Here is a 26,362-nt window from a genome sequence, read left to right as displayed (position 1 = left end):
CATTCCTGTTTTTTTTTAGTTGAGTTCTTGCACATCTTTATGGCATCACTAACTGTTTGATCCATTGACAGTAGTGAACCACTGGTTAACAAGTTAACTTCTGGCCTGGTAATGTTAGCACCACACAAATGTCAAGGACCATCAAGGAATCCTAGTGAAATTAGAATCAATGGGAATCAGAAGAAATACTCCACTGGTTGGAGTCATACTGACACAAATGAAGATGGCTATATTGTTGGGGATCGGACATCTCAGCTCCTATACATCTCGGCAGGTGTTCCTAAGGGGAGTGCCCTAGGCCCAAGCATCTTCAGTTGATTCAATGATGAATTCTTCTACCATAAAGTTAAAACTGGGGCTATTTGCTGATGAATGCACAACACCAACCCCATTCATGACTGCTCAGATACTGAAGGAGTTCGTGTCCAAATGCAGCAAGGCCTGAACAATGCCCAGGCTTGTGCTGATAAGTGGCAAGTATCACTCACAACCAGGCATTTACTAACATTACCATTGTTGAATTACCCACTTTTAACATGCTGGGCTTACCATTGCCCAGAAACAGGACTGAAATAGCCATATAAATAAAATAATGACAAGAGCAGGGCAGAGGTTGGTTATCCTGGAGCAAGTAACTGTTCTTATTACTCCCCACCTCATCCCAGATCCAACCGTCTAACCTGACACTGCCCTATCCTGAACTGCCTTATCTGTCCATCTTCCTTCCCACCTATACACTCCACCCTCCACTCTGATCTATCACCACCACCCTCCATCTGCAACTACCTATTGCCTTCCCCCCAGCCCCAGCACCCCTCCTATTTATCTGTCAGCCCCCCTCCCCCTCCTACTCCCCCAACCTCCCTATTTATCTCTCAGCAACTCCCCCCACCATCAACTCCCCACCCCCCCCCAAATTTCTGATGAAGGGCTTATGGCTGAAACATCGATTCTCCTGCTCCTCAGATGCTGCTTGGCCTGCTGTGCTTTTCCAGCGCCAGACTTTTCGACTCTGATCGCCAGTATCTGCAGTCCTCACTTTCCCCAAAGCTTCTCTATCATCTACAAGGCACAAGGCAGCAGTGTGGTTGAATGCTCTCCACTTGCCTGGAGGGGTGCAGCTCCAAAAACACTCAAGAAGCTTAACACCGTTCAGGTCAAATCAGTTTGCTGCATTTGAAACACATCCGTACACATCCACCCTCCCCATCACCAAAGCTCAATAACAGTAGTGTATACCATTAGCACTGCAAAACATTCAATGTAACACCTTCCAAACTCACAACCGCTGTCATTTAGTCAGTCAAGACTGGCAGACACACAGGCACATTGCCACTTGAAAATTCCCTTCCAAGCTATTCATCACCCTGATTTGAAAATATGTCACCATGCCTTCAACACTCCTGGATCTCTTTCCCTAACGGCATTGTGGGTTTCAAGAGGTGAGCTTGCCACCCACCTTCTAAAGGGCAACTGGGGATGGTGAATAAATGCTGGCCCAGCCAGAAATGCCCACATTGCAAAAACAAATGAGTAAACGTGGCACTTAACTGGTGTTTCTCGGAAGTTGAGGGCAATAATAACAGGTTGGACTGTTCAGCAACATGTGTACTCACATTTATAAGCTGCTTAACATCTAAGAAAATATTATGGTTGGACATATTGTCCAAATGTGGCAAGGCCTGAACATTGCCCAGGCTTGTTTCTTTCTAAAATCTTCACAGTTATCGTCTATAACTTGACTCACAATGATGAGAATACAGAGCAGAATTCAAGGTCTGCTTTTATCATGGTATTGCATCATTCAAGTATGATGGCTTCAAAACTATACTCAATTTGACAATATAAGAACATATTTTATCTTTTCTATGTAAGTTACAAGGAGAGGTTGGATAGGCTGGGACGTTTGTTTGCTAGAGTGTAGGAGGTAAAGGAGAAACTTGAAAAATAATAAGGGGTATAGATAAGGTGAATGGCAGGTGTCCTTTTCCCAGGGTGGGGAATTTCAAAGGGGCATATTTTTAATGTGAGAGGAGAAAGATTTGGAAGAGACATAAAGGGCAATTTTTTTTCTCTGTGTGGAATGAACTTCAGAGGAAGTGGCAGATAGAGGGACAGTTACACCGTTTAAAAGACATTTGGATAAGTTAAAGAAGACAAAATATTTGGAGGGATATGGGCCAAGCGCAGGCAGGTGGGACTAGTTTATTTTGGGATTATGTTTGGCAGGAACTGGTTAGACTGAAGGGTCTGTTTCCATACTGTCTGACTCGTATGACTATGACTCACATAATTGGCCATTGTGGAGCCGTTGATAAAGCTGATTTACAGAAGGTTCCCAGACTCCCCAAAACATTGGCACAGAGACTGGAAGACTCATAGTGCACCCTTGGAAAGTGACTAATGTAAAGAGGGTTGGGGTGGAATACTTCTGCTGAACTCTAAATCCTACACTATCCATCCTAAGTGATTCTTCAAAGACAGATTCCAAGTTCTAAATAAAGCAAATTGCATCCATGGAGCACTCTGCTTCCGAAACTTAGCTTGCCAAAGTTTGGACTGAATTTCGTTGGTCGCTGATGCTACTGCTCCTCGGATGTTGCCTGACCTCCTGTGCTTTTCCAGCACCACACTCTCGACTCTAGGTCAGGAGATCTGGGTTCAAGTCCCACTTGCTCCAGAGGTGTCATAACATCTCCGAGCAGGTTGATTAGAAACAACTACTACTCAGATCTACAGGTCTCTGATACTGTGGCCAATATGGTTTTGAATTGTTGTTCATTTTCATGGATTCAATACTGTGAAACAAAAATCAAATCAGAGTCATCCCAGGAGTTAGATGGTTGGCAGAGTTCAGTTTCTGGTCAACAGGATGACACCCTGGAGATTGAATGAAGATACTAGAGAGGTATATTTTGTGTAACCAAGTTTGACACAGTCAGACACTAACACGATTGACCAAATGGCCTCTTTCTGTGCATGTGATTGTGCCCTGGTTGAACCAGGAGAGAATTGGAAGCAGTTCAATGGAGTTTGTGTTGCCACATTCAAATTCAATCACCCTTAATGTCAGATTTATTCTGGCACAAAAAAGCAAACACATTGAGTTTTTGGTTGTGCAAGCGCTGAACTTTAACACTGAGCAAACTACAGGGGGGATGTGGTAACTTATTCAGCAAAATGTCCAAACACAAATATTAAAAACTGTAGACCAGCAGACATGGTTTAAATATCGTACATACAAATAATATTGCTTGCAGCATTATATAAAGACCTAGAGATGTTATAGCACCTGATGTTAATTTAAAAAAAGCTCTCTGTCTTGGGTTGAGACTTTAAGAGTCCATGAACCAATGGGGGTTCAAAGAGTTTGACAAAAGCATCCAATATTTCCATACCTTTAGACTATTAAATCGGGAGTGTTTCTCATTTGCAGGCAGGAACTCCGTCTTCGAAGCAATGTTTCCTTTGATTGGAATTTCCATTGTGAAGCTGTATGGCAGTAGAGAGTGCACAATTCCTCACAGCTTGGGAATGGTGTCTGCGCTCAGTGAAGAAGTGATTTCTATAAGTGTAAATAAATCAAGGCAGACATCAACACACGGGTAGACAATATAGCACAAAATGATTAAATCTAACGCAGAGTACTTGAGACCGTGCCTTGCTGGAAGTCCTGGCCAAAGGCAGAGGCTGACAGCTCCTTGTGATGACCTAACTCTCTCAGTGAACCCAACCCATTACTACCATTAATGATCAACACACTGACATCCCACACTCAAATCCACATCAGGACATTAACCCTTCCCACTACCATTAGTGATCAATACATTGAGTCATAGAGATATACAGCACAGAAACAGACCCTTCGGTCCAACTTGTCCATGCTGACCAAATATCCAAAATAAATCTACTCCCATTTGTGAGCATGTATCCCTCTAAACCTCTCCTATTCATGTGCCTATCCAGATGCCTTTTAAATGCTGTAATTGTACCAGCCTCCATCACTTCCTCTAGACACAAAGGAAACTGCAGATGCTGGAAGAACACAGCAAGCCAGGCAGCATCAAGAGGTGGAGAAGTCGAAGTTTCAGGTGTAACCCTTCTTCAAGACTGGGGTTGGGCGTAGGAGGAGCTGCAGACAAAGTGGAGGGGAGGGGGTGGGCAGAGGTGAACACAGGTAGAAGGTATGACCTAGCTGGTGGATATACGCACCACCCTCTGCATGAAAAAGTTACCCCTTAGGTCCCTTTTAAATCTTTCCCCTCACATCTTAGACCTATACCCTCTAGTTTTGGGCTTGGGCATGGGCATCTCTTCCTCCTCAAATCTACATGTTAACCCTTTCCACAATGAACTCGCCTTTAGTAAGAGCCATTTTGAAGATTCAACATTGCTGGGATCTTAAGTCACATAGAGTTACAATTAATTTCTCGCTGGTTAAAACCGGAATTAAAGCGCAAGAGATCTCACCGAAGTCAAGCAGTAACATCTTTTATTCTCTTTAAAAATGAGCACACGAAGGGGCTTTGTAAAATCGGACTTCTTCACACAATTAAACCTTTCATCCAGTTCATTAACAAATTAAGACAAAATACAGGGCGTTGAGCAAAATTACTGCTGACCCCTGTGAATGGTCATGGTTTTTAATGCTCTTTATTGAAGGTTCCAACACATTACAGAAACAAAATTGGAGTTTGAAATGTTACTCAGAGTAATTAAGTGCATGATCAAAAATAAAAGTTGGAGTGATTCACAGTTCCAATACTCTACACGTCTCTTTCCCAAAGTGTTTTTTTTGTCGCTGATCTGAACTGCCTTTTAGTAAAGTTTATCTGTTACACAGAGATTGAAAATGCTATCGGCACTTTAAAAATTTCCAACCGAATGCACTCAGCAGTTTAGAAAACGTGGAATCTCACTCTAGGCAGAAAGTTTGCTGGCCACTGAAAGGAACATACATTTGCGTCAAAGTGCAATTTAAATTGAACACTCACCCAATGCTGCTTTAAGTGCACTTGGGGGCTAGGGAAGGACTAATAATTTCCAAATGCATCTTTAATCTCAGTCAGAAATCTTTTCGGACGTCATTTGACGATTTTGAAAAAAAAAATACAATTGTTACTTGAAGGCATGTTGAACTCAACACATTAACTCCGTTTCTTTCTCCAAAGAGACCACCAACGCTGCTAACTATTTCCAACGCTTTTTTAAAATTTTACAATGTCGAACTTGCCTTATTCGTCTTTGCAAATTCCTCACACGAGCTGCCGTGTCCCGTGTCCCAAGTAACTGTTGGTAATGCAATTAAAAATAAAGTCTTGCTGCTATCATCATTCAAACTGTTCAGTTTCCGCTTGGGAGCACGTGATTTAAAAGCTTGTTCTGGCATAAGTCTTGAAAAGGATAAAGAGTTGGTAGTGCCAGCCCTTGACATCAAGACACATTCGACTGAACATAGCATTAAAGAGCCCAAGCAAATCTGGAATCAATGGGAGTCAGGGGGATCTCCCTCTCTCTGCATGGTGAATATAGGACATTGGAAGTCAATCATCCCAGCTCCTGGACATCTTTTTCAGGAGTTTCTCAGGATAGTGTCCTAAGCCTAACTATCTTCATCATCTGCTTCATCGATAACCTTCCCTCCATTATAAAGTCAGAACAGAGGATAGGACTTTGAACAGCATTGATATACAGACGAATCTTGGGGTTCAAGTCCCATAGCTCCCTGGAAATGGCCACATTGGGTGGTAAAGAAGGCGTATGGCATGCATGCCTTTATTCATCAGGGAATTGAATCAGGATGCCATGTCGCAGCTTTATAAGACTCTGGTTTGGCCAAACTTAAGAGCATGACATTCAATTCTAGTCGCTATGTTACAGGAAGGATGTGGAGGCTTTGGAGAGGGTGCAGAAGAGGTTTACCAGGATGCTGCCTGGATGAGAGGGGATGAGCTATAAGGGGAGGCCAGAAAAACTCTGGTGTTTTCTCTTGAGCGGAGGAGGTTGAGGGGAGACTTGATCGAACTTTATAAATTTATGAGATGCGTCGATAGGGTTGATGGTCGGAATCTTTTTCCCAGAGTTGAAATATTTAATACAAGGGGACATGCAGTTAAGGTGAGAGGGAGAAAGTTCAAATGAGCGGTGAGGGATAAGTTTTTTTACACAGAGAGTGGTCGGAGTCTGGGGCGATGGTGGAGGCAGATACGATAAGGGAATTTAAGGATTTTTGGATAAGCACAAGAATGTTCAAATGATGGAGGTATATGGATCAAGGGCAGGCAGAGGGATTAGTTTCATTTGGTGTCATGTTCAGCACAATATGGTGGGCAAGGACCTGTTTCTGTGCTAAACAATCCTAGGTTCTGTGTTCTATCCAGGCTTGGACTAAAAAGTGGCAAGTAACATTCACATCACTCAAATGACCGGCAGTGACCATCTCCAGTAAGAGGTATTCTAACCACTGATCCTTGACATTCAATAGTTTTACCATTACTGAATCGCCTGCTATCGACATCCTGGGGATTACAATTGACCATAAACTCAACTAGACTTGCCACTTAAACGCAATGGCTACAAGAGCAGGTCAGAGACTTAGGAGTACTGTGGTGTCTAACACACGTCCTGACTCCCCAGAACCTTTAGTAAAGGAAACTGCCACCCTTACCAGGTCTGGCTTACACGTGACTACAGGCCAACAGCAACTCTTCGCTGCAGTAAGGGCAATAAGTGATGGCCATGCCAGTGATGCCCACATCCCACTTGCCTGGGTGAGTGCAGCTCCAACAACAATCAAGAAGCTTGACACCATCCAGGAAAAGCAATCCTCTTCATTGGCACCACAAGCATCCACTGCCTCCACCACTGATGCACAGTAGCAGCAATGTGTATCATCTACAAGATGCACTGCAGAAATTCACCAAAATTTCTTACACAACACCTTCCAAACCCAAAAACACTTCCATCTAGAAGGACAAAGGAAGCATATACATGGGAACACCACCACCTGCATGTTCTCCTTCAAGCCTCTCACCATTCTGACTTGAAAACATACCATAATTCGCTGTTGATGGGTCAAATTCCGAGATATCCCTCCTTAAAGGCTATGTCAGTCAACCTACAGCATGTGGACTGCAGCTCTTTGCCACCTTCTCAAGGGCAACTGGGGATGGGCGATAAATGCTGGCCCAGCCAGCAACATCCATGTCCCGTGTGTGAATAAAAAGAATGAAATCCTAGATGATACTTGCTATTCGGACCAGCAGAAATAAGTTGAGTAATTGTTGAAAAGTAACTCAGTGGTAAATAGAGTCATACAGGGCTACAGTGCAGAGAAAGGCCCTTTAGTCCATCGAGGAGGAGAAAGTGAGGATTGCAGATGCTGGAAATCAGAGCCGAAAAGTATGGCACTGGAAAAGCACAGCTGGTCAGGCAGCATCTGAGGAGCAGGAGGGTGGACATTTCGGGCAATTCCTGATGAAGGGCTTATGCCCAAAGTGTCGACTCTCCTGCTCCTTGGATGCTGCCTGAGCTGCTGTGGCATTGGGCATCTTGTTTTCTGTAGCAAGCTACATGCATCCAAGCAATGGAATAGTCCATCCCATTCTAGGCTTGTGTCTTGTAGGTGGTGGAAAGGCTTTGAAGGATGAAGCAAGAAGTCACTCCTGACAGAATGCCTACCAGCTGAGAAATGAACGGTGGACAAGAAAGATGGATTTGGGCTTTGAGATTGGGGAGTGAATCTCCTGGTTATTCTCCAAATATTCTTTCTGGTCTCCATTAACAGTGGCAGAGCAGAAGCAGCTCAAAGAAATGTTCAGCTGAAGTTTGGTAATGTGCCATTTTGAAGGAAATGTATCAGATCTGTCAAACCTTAGGTAGGAAAGCCAATTTATTCAGGATTTGCATTTGGATCCTTGAGCTGAAAAGATATTAGCTCACACTGGAGTTCAGGATATTTGGGCAATATGCATTCGTTTGCAATCATTTTCAGCTTGAAGTGGTGAGGGCATGAGGGGTCTGGGTTCCCTCCTAAGATCCCTACATTTAACACACACCAAACTACACCCAACTCAGTGTACTCCATGAGATGTGAAGAAATAACAGAGGGCACTGAATAAAGTAAAGTTTGTGAGACTCAGCAACATACGACTCTAGAGCAGAGGACATGCTTCAGAACTAGTTGCACTCCTAGCCATACTGTTTCAGTACATTTACAGTACATCTGCTTGACAATGGACAGATTTGTCTAATTCACATACTGAAGAAAAATCCAATACACTGCATTAACATACACTGAATCATCAGCATTGTGATGAAGGATATGTCAACTGTGCTATCAACCGCCATTTACTCTTCAGAAATTTGTTAATCACTGCTTTGTTGGGTTCTACAACAACAATTCAGCTCCAGACCTCATTACGACCTTAAAACAATCACAAACAAAGGAAATAAATTCCGGGGAACAAGGCAAAAGGCAGTATTTGACAGAGTGTGATGTCAAGAATCTCCAATAAAGTTGAAATCAATGGGAATCAGAAGGGATTTCCACTCCACTGACTGGAGACTAGTGATTGTCATGGGCCAACCATTTTCTCTCCCAGGACATTGCTATAGAATTTTATTAGGGGAGTGTCCCAGGCTCAATGCCTTTCAACCTTTTCATCAATTGTCTTCCCTCTGTCATAAGGTCAGAAGTGGGAATGTTTGTTGATGATCACACAATGATCTGTTTATAATTTCTGCCTGCTCAGATCTGGCCTTTTTTGTAATTTCAAAAATATACTTTATTCATAAAATTATTTGGATCTCTTTACAATTGGTCGTGCCATTCTTGTGCACACATTACATTGCTTTACATACAGACATTGAAATTTATTTTCCATATATACAAGTCTGTACATTTACTATCCAGCTCTTCTGCTGAGGTGTCAGCCGAGCCCAAATGACTGCGCGGGCCCCCTGTTCTTCTTTAGGCAGGCAGATGTTACACGGTGGGTCTTTCCCCTCCGCGCCTTGGTGGCAGCTGCCCCAAGCTTCAGCCCGTCCCTCAACACGTAGTCCTGGACCTTGGAATGTGCCAGTCTGCAACACTCAGTCGGGGTCAACTCCTTCAGCTGGAAGATCAACAGGTTTCGGACCGCCCAGAGAGCATCCTTCACCGAGTTGATGATCCTCCAGGCACAGTTGATGTTCGTCTCAGTGCGCGTCCCAGGGAACAGGCCGTAGAGCACAGAGTCCCGCGTCACGGCGCTGCTCGGGACGAACCTTGACAAACACCACTGCATTCCTCTCCAGACTTCTTCTGCGTAGGCACATTCCAGAAGGAGGTGTGTGACAGTCTCGTTCTCCCCCCCCCCCCCGCCGAAGCCGCTTCGAGGGCAGCGTGCGGTGCGGCTGAGAGTCCGGGCCTGCATAAAGGATCTCACAGGTAGAGCCCTTCTCACCACCAGCCAAGCCATGTCTTGGTGCTTGTTGGAAAGTTCTGGCGATGAGGCATTCTGCCAAATGGCTTTGACAGTCTGCTCAGGGAACCGCTCGACAGGATCCGCCCTCTCCTTTTCCCGAAGGGTCTCAAGGACACTACGTGCTGACCACTTCCTGATGGATTTGTGGGAAAAGGTGTTTTTCTTCATAAACTTCTCCAAGAAGGAAAAGTGATACGGAACGGTCCAACTACTCGGAGCATTCTGCGGCAGCGAGGCCAGGCCCATCCTTCGCAACACCGGGGACAGGTAGAACCTCAGTATGTAGTGACACTTGGTGTTTGCGTACCGGGGATCCATGCACAGCTTGATGCAGCCACACACAAAGGTGGTCATCAGGGTGAGGGTGGCATTGGGTGTATTTTTTCCCCTGTTGCCCAGATCTTTATACATCGAGTCCCTGCGGACCCGGTCCATCTTTGATCTCCATATAAATTGGAAGATGGCCCGAGTCACTGCAGCAGCACAGGTTCTGGGAATAGGCCAGATCTGTGCCCCGTATAACAGCAATGACAGTGCCTCACACCTGATGACCAAGCTTTTTCCCACGATGGAGGGCAACCGTAGCTTCCATACTGCCCAGTTTCTGCCTCACTTTGCTGGTACACTCCTCCCAAGACTTGGCGCATGCCCCAGACCCCCCCCGTACAAAATACCCAGCACCTTCAGGTGGTCGGTCCTGATGGTGAAGGGGATCGAGGATTGGTCTGCCCAGTTCCCGAAGAGCATGGCCTCGCTCTTGCTTCGGTTTACCTTGGCCCCCAAGGCCCGTTCAAAGTGGTAACATATGCACATGAGTCTGTGCACGGAGAGCAGATCCGAGCAGAAAACGGCAACGTTATCCATGTACAGGGAGGCCTTGACCTGAAGGCCCCCGCTGCCAGGAATCGTCACCCCTCTCAGGCTTGTATCCTTCCTGATGGACTCAGCAAATGGCTCTATGCAGCACACAAACAAGGCAGGAGAGAGAGGGCAGCCCTGCCTGACTCCAGATCTGACTGGGAAGCTATCTGATTCCCACCATTGATTAAGACTGCACTGACAATGTTGGTGTAGAGCAGTCTGATCCAATTGCAGATTCCTTCCCCAAAGCCCATTTTGGAGAGAACATCTCTCTGTGTGATATCCTGTCAAAGGCTTTCTCCTGGTCCAGGCTGATCAGGCAGGTGTCCAACCCTCTGTCCTGCACGTAGGCAATCGTATCCCTGAGGAGTGCGAGACTCTCAGCGATCTTCCTGCCTGGTACAGCACAGGTTTGGTCAGGGTGAATCACCGACCCAGAGTATAACTGACCCAGTTGGCGATAACCTTTGACAAAATTTTGTAATCCACATTCAATAGTGAGATTGGTCTCCAATTTCTGAGTTCCTCCCTCTCCCGCTTCCGCTTGTAGATGAGGGTGATAATGCCTTTCCTCATGGATTCGCTCAAATCTGGCTGTGGTTTGATAAAAGCAAGAAACAGGCACATCATGCAAATACTACCTGAACACACGTGCGCGCCCACATCCACACACACCATTTTCAGTATATCTCAACTTTCCAGACTGCACCAGTTCAAGAGGGTATCAACCATTAGAATCTCAAAGATATAAGAAAGGAAACAAGAGGTGGGTATGAGAATAGGTGTAAATAATTGACGCAGTACAATGAAGGGGGAGAGAGCACAAAACTTGGGTAAGAGAAAACAACTCCATTGGTCCAGGATTGGGGTGGAGATAGATTATTGGAAGGTGGTGTAGTTAATGATTATGAGAAGCAATTTGGAGAATTTCCTCATTTTTCGATTAAACATTCCACATTTGAATTAATTTAAAGTAATCGCCAAGTTTTAGAGACACCTGTTTTGTGCATTCTTAACATCAGAAACAAGGACATCTATGTGCACAGACAATTTTATTTACAGCTCCAATAAGTCTAGATTTTTGCCAAGTATAATTAAAATGATCCAGATGGCCATTATTCATTTGGAAGGTATTAGTTGTAATCTTGGACTTTATGAACCAAGAGTAAATGATTTTGTGTAAACATCAATTGAGCTAATGATTAAAAAACAAAGGCACCTTTGAACCATAAAAGAAAAGTTTAATTTCAATACTGAAACTGGATTTAAACTCCTTAATTTCAAAAATATTGGGACATGAGTAACAAACATACAGTAATAGTCATAGAATTTTCAACTATCCTACTTTTAACTTGCCAGAGCAGAGAAATGGAAAGGAATCATGGCATGGACTTCCTACAATGTATTTTGCAGTTCCCTCTAATGTTGCATATAAGACACCCAACAAAGGAAAACTTGCTTAAGTCAAAGTGAACATAGGCCATGAGAAAATGTGTCTGAGGAGATAGTAATGGGGAACAAGGAAATGGCAGAAGAGTTAAACAGATATTTTTCATTAGTCTTTAAGGTGGAAGAGACTTTCAACTTTCCAATAAGACAGAAGAGGAAGTAAGTACCATCACCATCACTAGAGAAGCAGTATTAGAGAAACCAATGGGACTAAAAGCAGATAGGATCCCTGGCATTGATGGCTTGCATCCTAGGATACAGAAGAAGTAACTATAGAGCTATTGCTTGCAATTTTTTTCCAAAAATTCTTGGATTCTGGAAAAGAAAGAGAAGCTTGGAAAACTGCCAAGGTGACTTCCCTATTTAAATGGTGGGGGGGGGGGGGGGGGGGGGGGGCGGGGGAGAGGAAGGTGGGGGAGGTAGGGAGGAGGCAATAAGCAAGTTACTACACCTATTATCTATTGCTGGAAAAATGTTGGGTTCAAATATTAAGGAAGTAATAGCAGCACATTTGGAAAATCATAAATTAGAGTTTTTCATGGAAAGCCCGACCAGACTGAATAGAGAGGGAAACCAGTGGATGTATTTTATTTGGACAGCCAGAGGCATTGAACAACATACCTCGCAGAAGGTTGTCATAAGATAAGAGCCCACTTGATGACTTGTGACCTGACAGGGATCAGTGCTAGGACCACAACTGCTTACAACATATGTTAATGAGTTTGAGGAAGGAAGCGAATGTACTGTAGCCAAATTTTCAGACATCACAAAAATAGGTGGAAAGGCAAGTTGCAAGAGGAATACAAAGTTTACATAGAGATATTGATAGGTTCATTAAGTGGGCTAGAAGTTAACAAATGGAATATAATGTGGGGATTCATGAAGTTGTTCATTTTGGATGGGAGAACAAAATAAGAGTGTAATTGAAGTGGAGAAAAACTGCAGAAAGCTGTAACACAAAGGGACTTGGGATACTTGTGCAAGAAACACGGAAAGCTCGCTCACATGTGCAGCAGGTAATCAGGAAGGATAATGGAATAATGGTCGTCATTTCAAGGGGGTTGGAGAATAAGAGTTTTAATGCAACTGTATTTGGTGCCAGTGAGTCCACATCTGGAGTACTACAAGTAGTTTTGCTCCCCTTATTTATGGAAATATTTCATTTTACGGGAATTCAAAGAAGGTTCAATAGGATGATCCTTAGTTTGGAGGAGTTGGCTTATGAGAGAAAAATGAGAGGTGACCTCATTGAAGCCTATAGGATTCTTAAGGGACTTGATAAGATAAATGTTGAGAGGATGTTTCTCCTCATAGGAGAGTCAAAGACCAGAGGGTGTGGTCCCAGAATAAAGGGGCAGCAATTTTAGACTGAGGTGAGGAGGAATTTCTTCTCTCAGAGGGTTGTGAGTCTTTGGGATTCCTTGCTAGAGAGAACTGTGGGGGCAGAGTCCTTGTACATATGTAAGGCTGAGATAGATTCTTGATCAGTTGGGGAATCAAGGGTTATGGGGTAAACAGGGAGAAAGTGAGGACTGCAGTTGCTGGAGGTCAAAGCTGAAAAATGTGTTGCTAGAAAAGCGCAGCAGGTCAGGCAGCATCCAAGGAGCAGGAGAATCGACGTTTCGGGCATAAGCCCTTCTTCAGGAACAATCCTGAAGAAGGGCTTATGCCCAAAACGTCAATTTTCCTGCTCCTTGGATGCTGCCTGACCTGCTGCGCTTTTCCAGCAACACATTTTTCAGCTTATGGGGTAAACACACAGGAAAGTGGATGTGAAGATTATGATCCTGTTGAATGGCAGCGCAGGCTCAAGAGGCCGAATGGCCTACTCCTGTTCCTATTTTTGATGGTCTTCTGGCCAAACCTGTGGCTATCAGACAGTGTAGGGAAAGTTCAGAGTTTAAACAAGAACTGTCCAGTGACTAACCGAACAATAGCGTGGGGGAAAAAAAAAGAGACCTGTACCAAGGTGCAGAAGTGAATTTAATCTTGACACTTGCAGCAGACTATAGATCATAGAATCCCTACAGTGTGGAAATAGCACACTTGGCCCATCAAGTTCACACTGACCCTCCAAAGAGTAACCCACCCAGACCCATTCCCCTATATTTATCACAGATTAATGCAACTAACCTAAATACTATGGGCAATTTAGCACGGCCATGTCACCTAACCTGCACAGCTTTGGATTGTGGGAGGAAACCCACACAGACATGGGGAGAACATGCAAACTCCACATGCCCAAGGCTGGAATCGAACCTAGGTCCCTGGTGCTGTGAGGCAGCAGTGCTGACCACTGAACCACTGTACCACCCCCTTATATGTGATTTCCAGCACCAACAGTTTTTTTTTGGGGGGGGGGGTGTTTATTTTGGATATATCCATTGTTACCTGGCCATTTCCCATTGATGCTCAATGTGTACTAAATCACTTATTGAAGATAATAATTGATTTTTAAAATACATGTCCCCTCCCTTGAGGTAGTTTCACTTGTGTTATTAGTCCTCATTCAAATGGTTCTTTTTCATGAGACTCAGCTAATTCATCACAAAAGCCTTCGCACCCAAGTGCACTGACATTTGTATTTTCCAGCAGGAAACACTAGATCAATGACCTTTGAAGGTGCAATCAATTTTCTTACCATTTCAGGCTGGGACGTTGCAACCAACTGTTATGCACTACTGATCAGATAATTCAGTATACACCAGGGATAGAACATAGAACAAAGAGCAGTACAGCGCAGAACAGGTCCTTCGGCCCTTGATGTTGTGCCAACCTGTGAAGTAATCTAAGCCCATCCCCCTACACTATCCCATCATCATCCAAGGATTGTTTAAATCTCCCTAACGTGGCTGAGTTAACTACATTGGTAGGCAAGGCATTCCACGCTCTACCACTCTCTGAGTAAGGAACCTGCCTCTGACATCTGTCTTAGATCTATCATCCCTCAATTTGTAGTTATGTCCCCTCATACAAACGCCATCATCCTAGGAAAAAGTCTTTCACTGTCTACTTATCTAATCCTCTGATCATCTTGTATGTCTCCATCAAATCCCCTCTTAGCCTTCTTCTTTCCAATGAGAACAGACCCAAGTCTCTCAGCCTTTCTTCATAAGACCTTCCCTCCAGACCAGGCAACATCCTGGTAAATCTCCTCCTTTTCCAATGCTTCCACATCCTTTCCGAAATATGGTGACCAAAACTGTACACAATATTCCAAGTGCGGCTGCACTAGCATTTTGTGCATTTGCAGCATGACATCACAGTTCCAGAACTCAAACCCTCTACCAATAAAACCTAACACAGCAAATGCCTTCTTAACAGCATTATCAATCTGGATGGCAACTTTCAGGGATCTATGTACATGGACTCCAAGACCCCTCTGCAAATCCACACTACCAAGAATCTTTCCATTGACCCAGTATTCTGCCATCCTGTTATTCTTTCCAAAGTGAATCATCTCACATTTATGTGCATTGAGCTCCGTTTTCCACCTCTCAGCCCAATTCTGCAGTTTATCTAAGTTTCCCTGTAACTTGTAACATTCTTCCACACTGTCCACTACTCCACCAACTTTAGTGTCATCTGCAAACTTACTAACACATCTACCTATGCCTGTGTCTAAGTCATTTATAAAAATGACAAACAGCAATGGTCCCAAGACAGATCCTTGAGGCCCACCACTAGTAACTGGACTCCAGGCTGAATATTTCCCATCAACCACCACTCACTGCCTTCTTACAGAAAGCCAAATCCTAATCCAAACTATTAAATCACCCTTAATCCCATGCCTCTGCATTTTCTCCAACAGCCTACCATGTGGAACCTTATCAAAGGCCTTACTGAAGTCCATGTATACCAGGTCAACTGTCCTACCCTCATCCACATGCTTGGTCACCTTCTCAAAAAACTCAATGAGGTTTGTGAGACATGACCTGCCCTTGACGAAACCATGTTGACTATCTGCAATCGAATTGTTCATTGCTAGATGGTTATAAATCCTATCTCTCATAATCATTTCCAAAACTTTTCCTATAACAAACGTAAAGCTCACTGGTCTATAATTGCCTGGGTCATTTCTACAGCTCTTCTTGAACAAAGGCACAACATTTGCAATCCTTCAGTCCTCTGGTACAAAACCTGTAGACAGTGATGACTCAAAGATCAAAGCCAAAGATTCCAACGCCTTCCCCCTAGCTTCCCAGAGAATCCTTAGATAAATCCCATCCAGCCCAGGGGACTTGTTCTACTTTTACTCCTTCTAGAATCGATAACACCTCTTCCTCATTAACCTCAATCCTTTCTAGTCTAATATCTCATATCTCATTCTTCTCTACAATATTCTCCTCTTCCTGAGAGAAAACCAATGAGAAATATTCATTTAGCAGCTGTCTGACCTCCACAGGGTCACACACAACTTCCCATTTCCGTCTTTGACTGGCTGTATTCCTACCCTGGTCATCCTTTTATTCTTCAAGTACCTATAGAATGCTTTAGGGTTCTCCTATATTCTACCTGGTAAAGACTGCACATGTCCTCTCTTTGCTCTTCTTAACTCTCTCTTTAAATTCTTCCTAGCTAATCTGTAACTCTCCATTGCCTCATCTGAACCATCTTGTCTCATTGTCACATAAGCCTCCTTCTTCTGTTTAACAAGAAATACAATATCTGTAGTTAACTATGGTTCCCTTGCCTTATCACTTCCTCCCTGCTTGATAGGGACATACCTATCAAGGACATGCAATATCTGTTCCTCAACCAACTCCATACTTCCATTGTCCCCATCCCCTGCATTTTGCTACCCCATTCTATGCATCATAAGTCTTGCCTAATCACATTATAATTGCCCTTCCCCCACACTCTTGCCCTGTGGCATGTACCTATCCCTTTCCATTGCTAAACTAAACGTAACTGAATTATGACCACTTTCTCCAAAGTGCTCACCTACAAGTAAATCAAACACCTGGCCTAGTTCATTACCAAGCACCAGATCCAGTGTGGCCTCCCCTCTTGTCAGCCCTACGACATACTGTGTCAGGAAACCCTCCTGCACACATTGGACAAAAACTGATCCATCCGATGTACTAGAGTTAGAGCATTTCCAGTCAATGCTGGGGAAGTTAAAGTCCCCCATAATGACCACCCTGCTCCTTTCACTCCTACCCAGAATTGTTTTGCCGATCCTCTCCTCCACATCCTTGGAACTCTGTGGAGGCCTATAAAATATTCCAAGCAGTGTGACCTCTCTTCTACTGTTTCTAAACTCAGCCCCTACTACTCAGTAGACGAGTCCTCATGAAAAGTTCTTTCAGCCAACGTTATACTGTCCTTGACTAAGAAGGCCATGCCTCCCCCTCTTTTACTGCCTTCCCTGTGCTTAATGAAAGATCTAAACCCTGGAACCGGCAATATTTATTCCTGATCCTGCTCTATCCATGTCTCCGAAATGGCCACAACATCGAAGTTCCAGGTACTTATCCATGCTGCAAGCTCACCTATCTTATTGCAGATACTTCTCGCATTGAAGTCAACACACTGCAAACCAGCTTGCTGCCTGCCAGCACATTCCTGTGATTGATCAGGAACCTTTCCAGTTTATAGGTTTAATATCACATGATGGAGTGCATTTACCAATCCAGTCATCAGGGGAATTGACTATTTATATAAGAATTCTGGCATTGTCTGAATGAAATTGAAGCAGGCCAAAGGTGAATGAAGGAAACACATCCTTAGTTACACATTTTGAAACAATTAAACTCAAACTGAATGTAGACTCCCTTCTCAAATGTAGCAAGGACAATTGAGAATACAATTATAACTGACTGATTGACTGACTTAATGGGCAGAGCTGAAAATGTGTTGCTGGAAAGGCACAGCAGGTCAGGCAGCATCCAAGGAGCAGGAGAATCGACGTTTCAGACATAAGCCCTTCTTCAGGCCCGAAACGTCGAATCTCCTGCTCCTTGGATGCTGCCTGACCTGCTGTGCTTTTCCAGCAACACATTTTCAGCTCTGATCTCCAGCATCTGCAGCCCTCACTTTCTCCTCCTGACTTAATGGGCAGGCCAAATATGACTCATTAATTCTCTGAAGTTTGTTGAAGCCAATTTACCTGATAAGTTATGTCACTGGGCTTCACTGTACACCCTGTTAATGCAGGAACTCTCAACTCAAGTAACTGATCAGATGGTTACTTCTAGGATTTATTTGGTCAGGACAAATACAAAAAGGAACTATGTGCATTGATACCCCAATAGTTGACCTAAGTATTTTTTACATTTTTCATTCAAAACCTTTTTTTAAAATAAACTGTTCTTACATCTATTATGTTGAGGAAAGACTACACAAAACAGGAAGAATCGGCTTGACCCTCTCTTATAGGTTTCTTCTCAGTCACTCCTCCCACCAAACCACAGCAGCTCAACAAATTGGAACTGAAGAAATGACTGGGGAGTTTTTCAAACAATGAGCTAGAGTCACATTGTTGCAATGTTGGAGATTTCCTTTATCATAGCTCATTTCTGAATCTATATCTTATTAAACTTGAAGCTAAACAAAATGAAAAGAATTGTGGACAATTATTTGGCCACACTACTGCAGCAGAACCTACATGCGACAGAACGTTTCATACTTCTGATATGAGGAGAGATTGGTATGACTATGGCCTGTATTCAGCAGAGTTTAGAAGGATGAGAGGGGATCTGATTAAAACATATACAGATGGACAGACTAGATGCAGAGAGGATGTTTCCCCTGGCTGGGGAGTTTAGAAAGATGAGTCAAAGTCTCAGAATATGAGATAAACTATTTAGGACTGAGATGAGGAAATATTTCTTTACATAGAAGGTGGTCATTCTGTGGAATTTGCTACCACAGGAGACTTTGGAGACTGGATCACTGAGTATATTTCAAGAAAGAGACTAATAAATTTTCATGAGGAATGGGTAGAAAGGAGTATAACACTGAGATCCTTTGCCTACTCCTTGTTTCCAAGGTTACCCTTTGAGAATCATGTCAGCAGTGGAAATATTCTGGAGGACAATATCAAATACATTGGTAGGGACGGAAGATGTCAAGTTACATATGGGTAGTTAATCCACAATTTGACAAAAACAAGCCCGATCAGAAAGTCACAGAAGTTCTCAAAGCTCTACATAATTTAGGATTAACAGTTAAGTAGGAATGATAAATTATCCAAACCTATGATACAGTTTTTAGGGCACATATGTACCTAACAACTTATGTGTAAGGGGGTTGCAATGGCCTAGTGGTATTATCACTGGACTATAGCTCCCGATAGTGTTCTGGATGCCCAGGTTCAAATCCAGCCATGACAGATGGTAAAATTTGAATCCAATAAATATATAGAATTAAGAGTCTAATTATGACCATGAATTGATTGTTAGGAAAAAAAAACCTCTGGTTCTCTAATGCCCTTTAGAGAAGGAAACTGCCAACCTTTCCGGCTCTGGCCAAAATGTGACCCCAGACCAACAATGAGGTTGACCTCTGGGCAATTGGGAAAAGCAATAAATGCTGACCTAGCCAGCCACGACCTCATCCTGTGAATGAATTTTTAAAAAGGCAGGAGTAGATGTGGTAGTGGGTCCAACATCAACAACAATCCTGTCTGAAGATGACATGTTAGATCATTGTGGTCCTGACCTGCCAACCAGCATGTGATAACCCTGAATCCCTTGCTAAAAAGGATCAATCTTCCTCTGTCTTAAAAACATTCAATAACCCTCAACTTCACTCACTCTGAAAGACAAATTTCCAAAGTCACACAACCCTGAAATGGAAAAGAAGAACCCCTCATCTATGACCTAAAAGGGCAGATCTCAATTTTAAAATAGTGGCCCATATTTCTGGAATCACCACAAAAGGAAAATCATAATTTGTTAAACACTAAACAAATCACTAAGATGTTGCAGAAGAGCCAATGATTCAGATTGAGGCTGACACAACATGATCACATTACTAGGTACAGTAGGGGAAGTATCAATCTATTATGAATGTGTTATCAAAATTACTATTGACCATCTGTGACAGGACAACATGAAGCTTTTACATTTATGACCTTAAATACAATACTCGGAAAACAGTGAGAAAGACCATTAGCTCCAAGGTATCCAAACCTTGCAGCCCAAGGGAGAAGGAGGAACGAAGCTGCATTGCTTTTCTGACTGAAGTGGCAACAGCCTCAAAGAGAACTCTGGACCAAATTGGGGAAATTGGTGAATCCACCGCTATACAAGATTGGAGGGGAGCAATGGTCTCAATCTCATGCTAAGTTGTATTGTATATCGTTGGCATGGTGTAAATAATTGCTTTAGAAATTATTGTTGAGTATAGCTATATCTGTATCTCATAGTGCACCCCAAATATTGTTTAATACCCCACCCGAGAACAATAGATTCCAGGAGAAAAGGGAATACACTAACCGTGGCTGAAAAGTCTCAGTGAGAACCAAGTAGGTGCGCATATTTAAAGTGTCTTTTTCAAACATCAAGATTTTTAGGGCTTGGAATGCACAGCCTGGAATTGTTTTGGAGGCAGGTTCAACTGAAGCTTTCAAGAGATTGAATCATTTAAACAATCATCCAACATATAGAGTTATGGGGAAAAGGCAGGAAACCAGCGCTAAGTTAAAATGGGACAGGCAACAATGCAAAGTGGCCAAGCAGAGGCTGATAGCCAGATTTGGTACCCATGAGGATGGCCTCAGCTGAGACCTTGGATTCATGTTACACTACAAATGACCCCACTAAACTATACACGCTGTCTCTCACACACACAAAATCACACATACACACACTCTTAGAAACTCACACACTCACGCAGACCCTCTCTGATATACACACATTCTCTTGTACACACACACATATACCTCCCACACTTACACCCACACACACCCCCTCGCAGGCTTATACTCCATCACAATCACACACACACTTTACCAAGCTTGCACACATGCATACACACACTCTTTCACGTGCACTTACACTTTCACGCATGCATTCAAATACACACTCTCTCTCTCTCTCTCAAGCAAACGCATACACATTTAAGTCTATGGAGTGAATTTGTATTTGCAGCATTATGTATGCAGCTACATCCTTTTTTGCTCAAAAAATGCACAATCTGTAGGGAGTCAATGCACCCAATTCAAACAATATAATATTTTGTAAATTCCACTTTGGAAATAGGACCAGTCTGACTCTAACCTCATACCTTTAATGTATTGTCTGAGCTAAAATGTCACCTTTCTTTTATAAAACCTTACGTAATCTTGAGAATGTGACTTAAAAGAAGTTCTGGGATTTGCATATTAATGAACTGAAACCTGCAACCCATCCTAAAAGATGAAAGACTTAACAACAATCCAGGTTTGTTCAGTATATCATTTCAGTTACATGACGCTGTAACCTTTTGCTATAAATTCTGTGTCTTATGGTCCTGCACCACAACTACCTGTAGGAGCAGCACTCTGAAAGTTAGTGCTTCCAAATATTATTGGACTATAACCTGGTGTTGTGTGATTTTTAACTAAGTTAAAATGCTCAGACAGCCAATATAATTGCAACAGATCAACCTGTCTCCTTCATAAGAATTCTATACTTCTGGTTCAAACAGTACGTCTTTATTAACTTTCCTTTTATCCGTATCCTACTGAACCAAGTTTAACTTCTGATCCTCTGTAAAATTACATTTCTTTATTGCATGTTTGTGGATTGAGTATGAATATTTGTATATTTTTAATATTTTTACGTAGATGCATTTTCAACAATAAACTACGTAATGAGTGTGTTTAGCACAAGGATACTAGTCTGGCTGAAATCTTAAACTGTACACGGAGAAGGGTGGAATGAATTGTCAATCCAGCATTCTTTTAAAATTCAAAACCTCTGCTCCAACCAATTAGAGTGGGAGAAAAGAGGAAATCTTTTCCATTCCTTCTTAACACAACAGTCCTATAAATCTAGGGTCGCAATAGCAAAAACGCTTTGCTTTTGTAAGTTCATTGAAAAGTTGTGGGCATCACTAGCAGGAACATCATTTATTGCCCATCCCTGATGCCCTTGAACTGAATGGTTTACTAGGTGATTCTAATGGACAGTCAACCACATCGCTGCAGGTCTGGAGTCAAATGTAGCTGAAAATGTGTTGCTGGAAAAGCGCAGCAGGTCAGGCAGCATCCAAGGAACAGGAGAATCGACGTTTCGGGCATAAGCCCTTCTTCAGGAATGAGGAAAGTGTGTCCAGCAGGCTCAGATAAAATCTTAGTCTGCTGGACACACTTTCCTCATTCCTGAAGAAGGGCTTATGCCCGAAACGTCGATTCTCCTGTTCCTTTGATGCTGCCTGACCTGCTGCGCTTTTCCAGCAACACATTTTCAGCTCTGATCTCCAGCATCTGCAGTCCTCACTTTCTCCTGGAGTCATATGTAGGCCAGACCAGGTAAGGGTGGCAGATTTCCATCCCTAAGGGACATTAGATCACCAGATCTACCACATTCATGGTCACCATTGCTGATTCTAACTTTATATCCCGGCTTTCTTGTTCGATTTTAAATTCAACCAGCTGGGATTTGAACCCTTGCTCCTCAGAGCACTGGCCTGTGCTGCTGGATTACTAGTCCAGTGTCAACAGCACAATGCCATGCCTTCCCCTATCTCTACCCTTTCCTAATAAAGGTTTCGTATGAAAAGGTGTAACGTCAGAGACTTGGCGAGTAACTATCATTAAATCCATTGTTAAAAGGAGAAATGGAACAAATCTGGGAAGCCATGGACAGTTAGTTGCAGTAGGAGAAATAATAGAGTCCCCACAAAAAGAGAAAATTGAAAACCATCAAGTGTAAATTTGTGTGGGCCCTTGCCGATGAATGTGCTAGGAAAAGGGACCATCACGTTTCGTGGATGAGTTCACCGCCGTTCTACCCATCAATCGTTTGCGGGATGGACAAGACATGGGACAACGTGCTCATCCTTTCCCTACTTAAGGGCCTGGGCAAATCAAAGCTACTTCCCACTTGGCCACAATTCTGAGGCTGCTGGGAGGACATCACAGTTGCCGAGTAACCCTGGCAGGTTACGCTGCTCAGGCCTCTATGAAGAAAGAGTGAACAGTTTCTTCATTTCTGATGAAGGGCTTTTGCCCGAAATGTCGATTTTCCTGCTCCTCGGATGCTGCCTGACCTGCTGTGCTTTTCCAGCACCATTCTAATCTAGACTCTGGTTTCCAGCATCTGCAGCCCTTGTTTTTACCTACTTTCTTCACAGTCCACTTCTCCCAATCTGAGGCACACCCTAGCACTCCTGTCTTTCAAACATGATGCACACACTCCCCTCTGTCTTCACCATCCCAAAACCCCCAAATAACCCCTTTGCTCCAAATGAGGCACTCTCCTCCTGTCCCCAACAGACAAACTCCATACCTCCCTGATCCTGATGCCTTCTGGCACTTAGACTGGAGGGACTGCAGCGGGCACCTTTTGTAACCAAATGGCTTAGAGCTTTCCAAAGCAAAACCTCCTCCCTAGTACAAGGTGGCAATCTGGCCTCAGGCCCAACAATGGTATAGAGAGCTTGAAGTGGCTGTGAGGCTGCCATTATAGGCAAGGTTGACAGAGCTGTGCCAGGAAACCCCACGAACCAAATCTTGTTAGCTTAAAAATACAACAATGAATAGTCAGCATGGATTTCAAAAGGGAAAGTCTTACTTGACCAACCTCCTTGAATTTTTGAAGAGTAACTGAGACAGCAGTCAATGCCAATGCAGTGCTGTCAATGTGTAATACACAGTGGCAGATATTTAAGGAAATATACTCAGAAAAGATACATTCCTGTGAGAAAGAAACACTCCAAGGGAAAGATGTACAGTAATAGAAAAATAAAAGTTTAAGGATGTGACCAAGTTGACAGACGAAGGAAGGGCTACAGATGCCATATACATGGACTTTAGTAAGGCATTAGATAAGGTTCCGCATGGTAAACTAATGGAGAAAGTGAAGTCACATGGTGTGCAGGGTGTTCTGGCTAGGTGGATAAAGAACTGGTTGAGCAACAGGAGACAGAGTGGTAGTTTCTCGAAATGGAGAAAGGTGACCAGTGGTGTTCCACAGGATCAGTGTTGGGGCCACTGTTGTTTGTAATATACATAAATGATCTGGAAGAGGGCACTGTTGGTATGAGCAGCAACTTTGCAGATGACACAAAGATTAGTGGAGTAGCAGAAAGCATAAGGGACTGTCAGAGAATACAGGAGGATATAGATAGACCGGAGAGTTGGGCGGAGAAGTGGCAGATGGAGTTCAGTACGGACAAATGTGAAGTGATGCATTTTGGGAAGTTTAATTCTAGAGCGAACTATACTGTAAACAGAAGAGCCTTGAATAAAGTTGATGAGCAGAGAGATTTGGGAGTTCAGATCCATTGCACCCTGAAGGTGGCTGCACAGGTGGATAGAGTGGTCAAGAAGGCATATAGTATGCTTGCCTTCATTGGATGCGGTATTGAGCATAAGAGCTGGCAGGTCATGTTAAAAATTGTACATGATGTTGGTTTGGCCGCATTTAGAATACTGCGTACGTTTCTGGTCACCACATTATCAAAAAAATGTGGACGCTTTAGAGAGCGTGCAGAGAAGATTTATGAGGATGTTGCCTGATACAGAAGGTGCTGGCTATGAAGAGAGGTTGAGTAGGTTAGGATTGTTTTCATTAGAAAAAAGGAGATTGAGGGGGGACCTGATTGAGGTCTACAAAATCATGAAGGGTATTGACAGGGTGGATAGAGATAAGCTTTTTCCCAGGGCGCAGGATTCAATAACAAGTGGTCACGCATTCAAGGTGAGAGGTGAAAAGTTTAAGGAGGATACATGCAGAAAGTATGTTACACAGAGAGTGATTGGTGCCTGGAATGTATTGCCAGAGATCGTAGAGGCAGGCATGGTAGATTCATTTAAGGTGCATCTGTACAGATGCATGCGTAGGTGGGGAGCAGAGGTATCAGATGCCTAGGAATTGGGTGATAGGTTTAAACAGTGGATTTGGATTCGCTCAGGCTCGGAGGGCCGAAGGGCCTGTTCCTGGGCTGTAAATTTTCTTTGCTCTTTGTTCTGTGTTGAAAGGAATGTGTACAGCTTCAGAAAGGTGAGTGGCAAGTCATAACATTGGACGGAATGCAAAGAATAGCAAAGAATGACTCAGAAGTTGACATGGAAGGAGAAATTAGACAGCTAGCTAGAAATATGGCAGACACTAAGAGTTTGTACAAATCCTTAAAAAGGATAAAAAAGAATGTAAGTGCGTGTTGATCCTCTAAAGAGAGGATTAACAATGGAAAATTCAAAATAAATGGTGCATAAATTGAACACATATTTTGTATCTGCCTTTACCATAAGAGGATACAAATTATTATGAACCAGGAAGCAAAAGAGAAAGAGGAGCTTCAATCAAATACAATGATCAGAAATGGCACAAAGAACATCATTAAAACTTAATCCTGACAACAGCCTAGATCCTGAAGGAGGGAGATGAAAAGCAGAAAACTACATGTCAGCTAGCTTAACATCTATCACAGAGAAATTGCTGAAATCTATTATTGAGGAGTTTTGGAGCAGAGCACTTGGAAAACCTTAAAGCAGTCAGGTAGAGTCAACACAGTTTTGTGAATATGAAATCATTTTTGATTAGTTTATTGGATTTCTTTGAGGGAGTAACAAACAACATGAAATACATTCAAAGTAGCACCAGAACTTTTTGGATAATCTAATTCTGAATGTGACACTTTGTCAAAAGAGACATTTGACAAAGTGACACATTAAAGATTATTACGCCAAATAGAATATCATGGTGTTGGGAGTAACATGGAATGGAGGATAGACTTACCAATGGAAAACTGAGGCTCAAAGGGCTGTTGCTGTTAGTTTAAAGGAGAATGAAATATAAAAGCTGAGATGTTTTTGCTTGTGCACCAGTAAAATGTGGATCACAAGTGGTGATTTTCAAGATCACTGCTGACACCAGCCCACATGATTTCACACCACTCCCTTTAGCCCTTGCCTTTTCTTCCAAGCTGGAAAATCCCAGCTCATGTAATCTCCTGGGAGAGATGAAGAAATAACTAAAACTTCAACACAATTATGAAACAAATGGCTCAGTTAGACACTTAGTAATTCTAAAGACTCAATAATCTGACCCCCAGCAGTCTTTACTTTCCTTTGAAACATAAAATGGGCTATTACTTGACACTAGACAAAAGAAACACTTAACATGTGCTCAGAAACACAGCCAAAACCACAATGGCTTGCATTCTATCCTGTTTCATTGCTCCGTGTCACCCACCCTTAAACATTAACTGTGTGTAAATTCAGTTGTCTCTCATTATCTTTCTTAACTTGTTGTTGGCAAACCTTATTATATTTTTTACTGACAATAATAAGATGCAATGTATGAAATACAACAATTATTTTTCCAATTTGCTTATATCACTTTCAGGGTAAAACTTCAAAGTAGCACCAGAGGATGTTGGATAATCTATTCTGATAGCCCAGTACAACTGCACTGTCAGACTCATAG

At 42.9% G+C, this 26,362-nt stretch overlaps 1 protein-coding gene across 3 annotated transcripts in view; it reads right to left on the bottom strand.

Annotated features, from left to right (window-relative positions):
• LOC140466721 (solute carrier organic anion transporter family member 1C1-like) overlaps positions 1-5,328 on the bottom strand; it is a 66,643-nt gene extending 61,315 nt beyond the window's left edge. Inside the window, exons 1-2 of one of the 3 annotated variants that reach the window (XM_072562238.1) lie at positions 5,234-5,328; positions 3,399-3,565 (exon numbers count right to left, since the gene is read on the bottom strand). In XM_072562238.1, the coding sequence (XP_072418339.1) occupies positions 3,399-3,485 (87 nt within the window). In that variant the 5' untranslated portion in view covers positions 3,486-3,565; positions 5,234-5,328. Of the gene's footprint in view, positions 1-3,398; positions 3,566-3,660; positions 3,736-4,994; positions 5,168-5,233 lie in introns of those variants that run through there. The other 2 variants (XM_072562237.1, XM_072562236.1) reach the window with 2 other exon arrangements.
• Positions 5,329-26,362: the final 21,034 nt, after the last annotated feature.

The sequence above is a fragment of the Chiloscyllium punctatum genome, chromosome 44, assembly GCF_047496795.1.
Source record: "Chiloscyllium punctatum isolate Juve2018m chromosome 44, sChiPun1.3, whole genome shotgun sequence".
Classification (NCBI taxonomy): Eukaryota; Metazoa; Chordata; class Chondrichthyes; order Orectolobiformes; family Hemiscylliidae; genus Chiloscyllium; species Chiloscyllium punctatum.
Note: the sequence above shows the minus strand (reverse complement) of the source record. Positions and strands in the feature narration are given on the sequence as shown.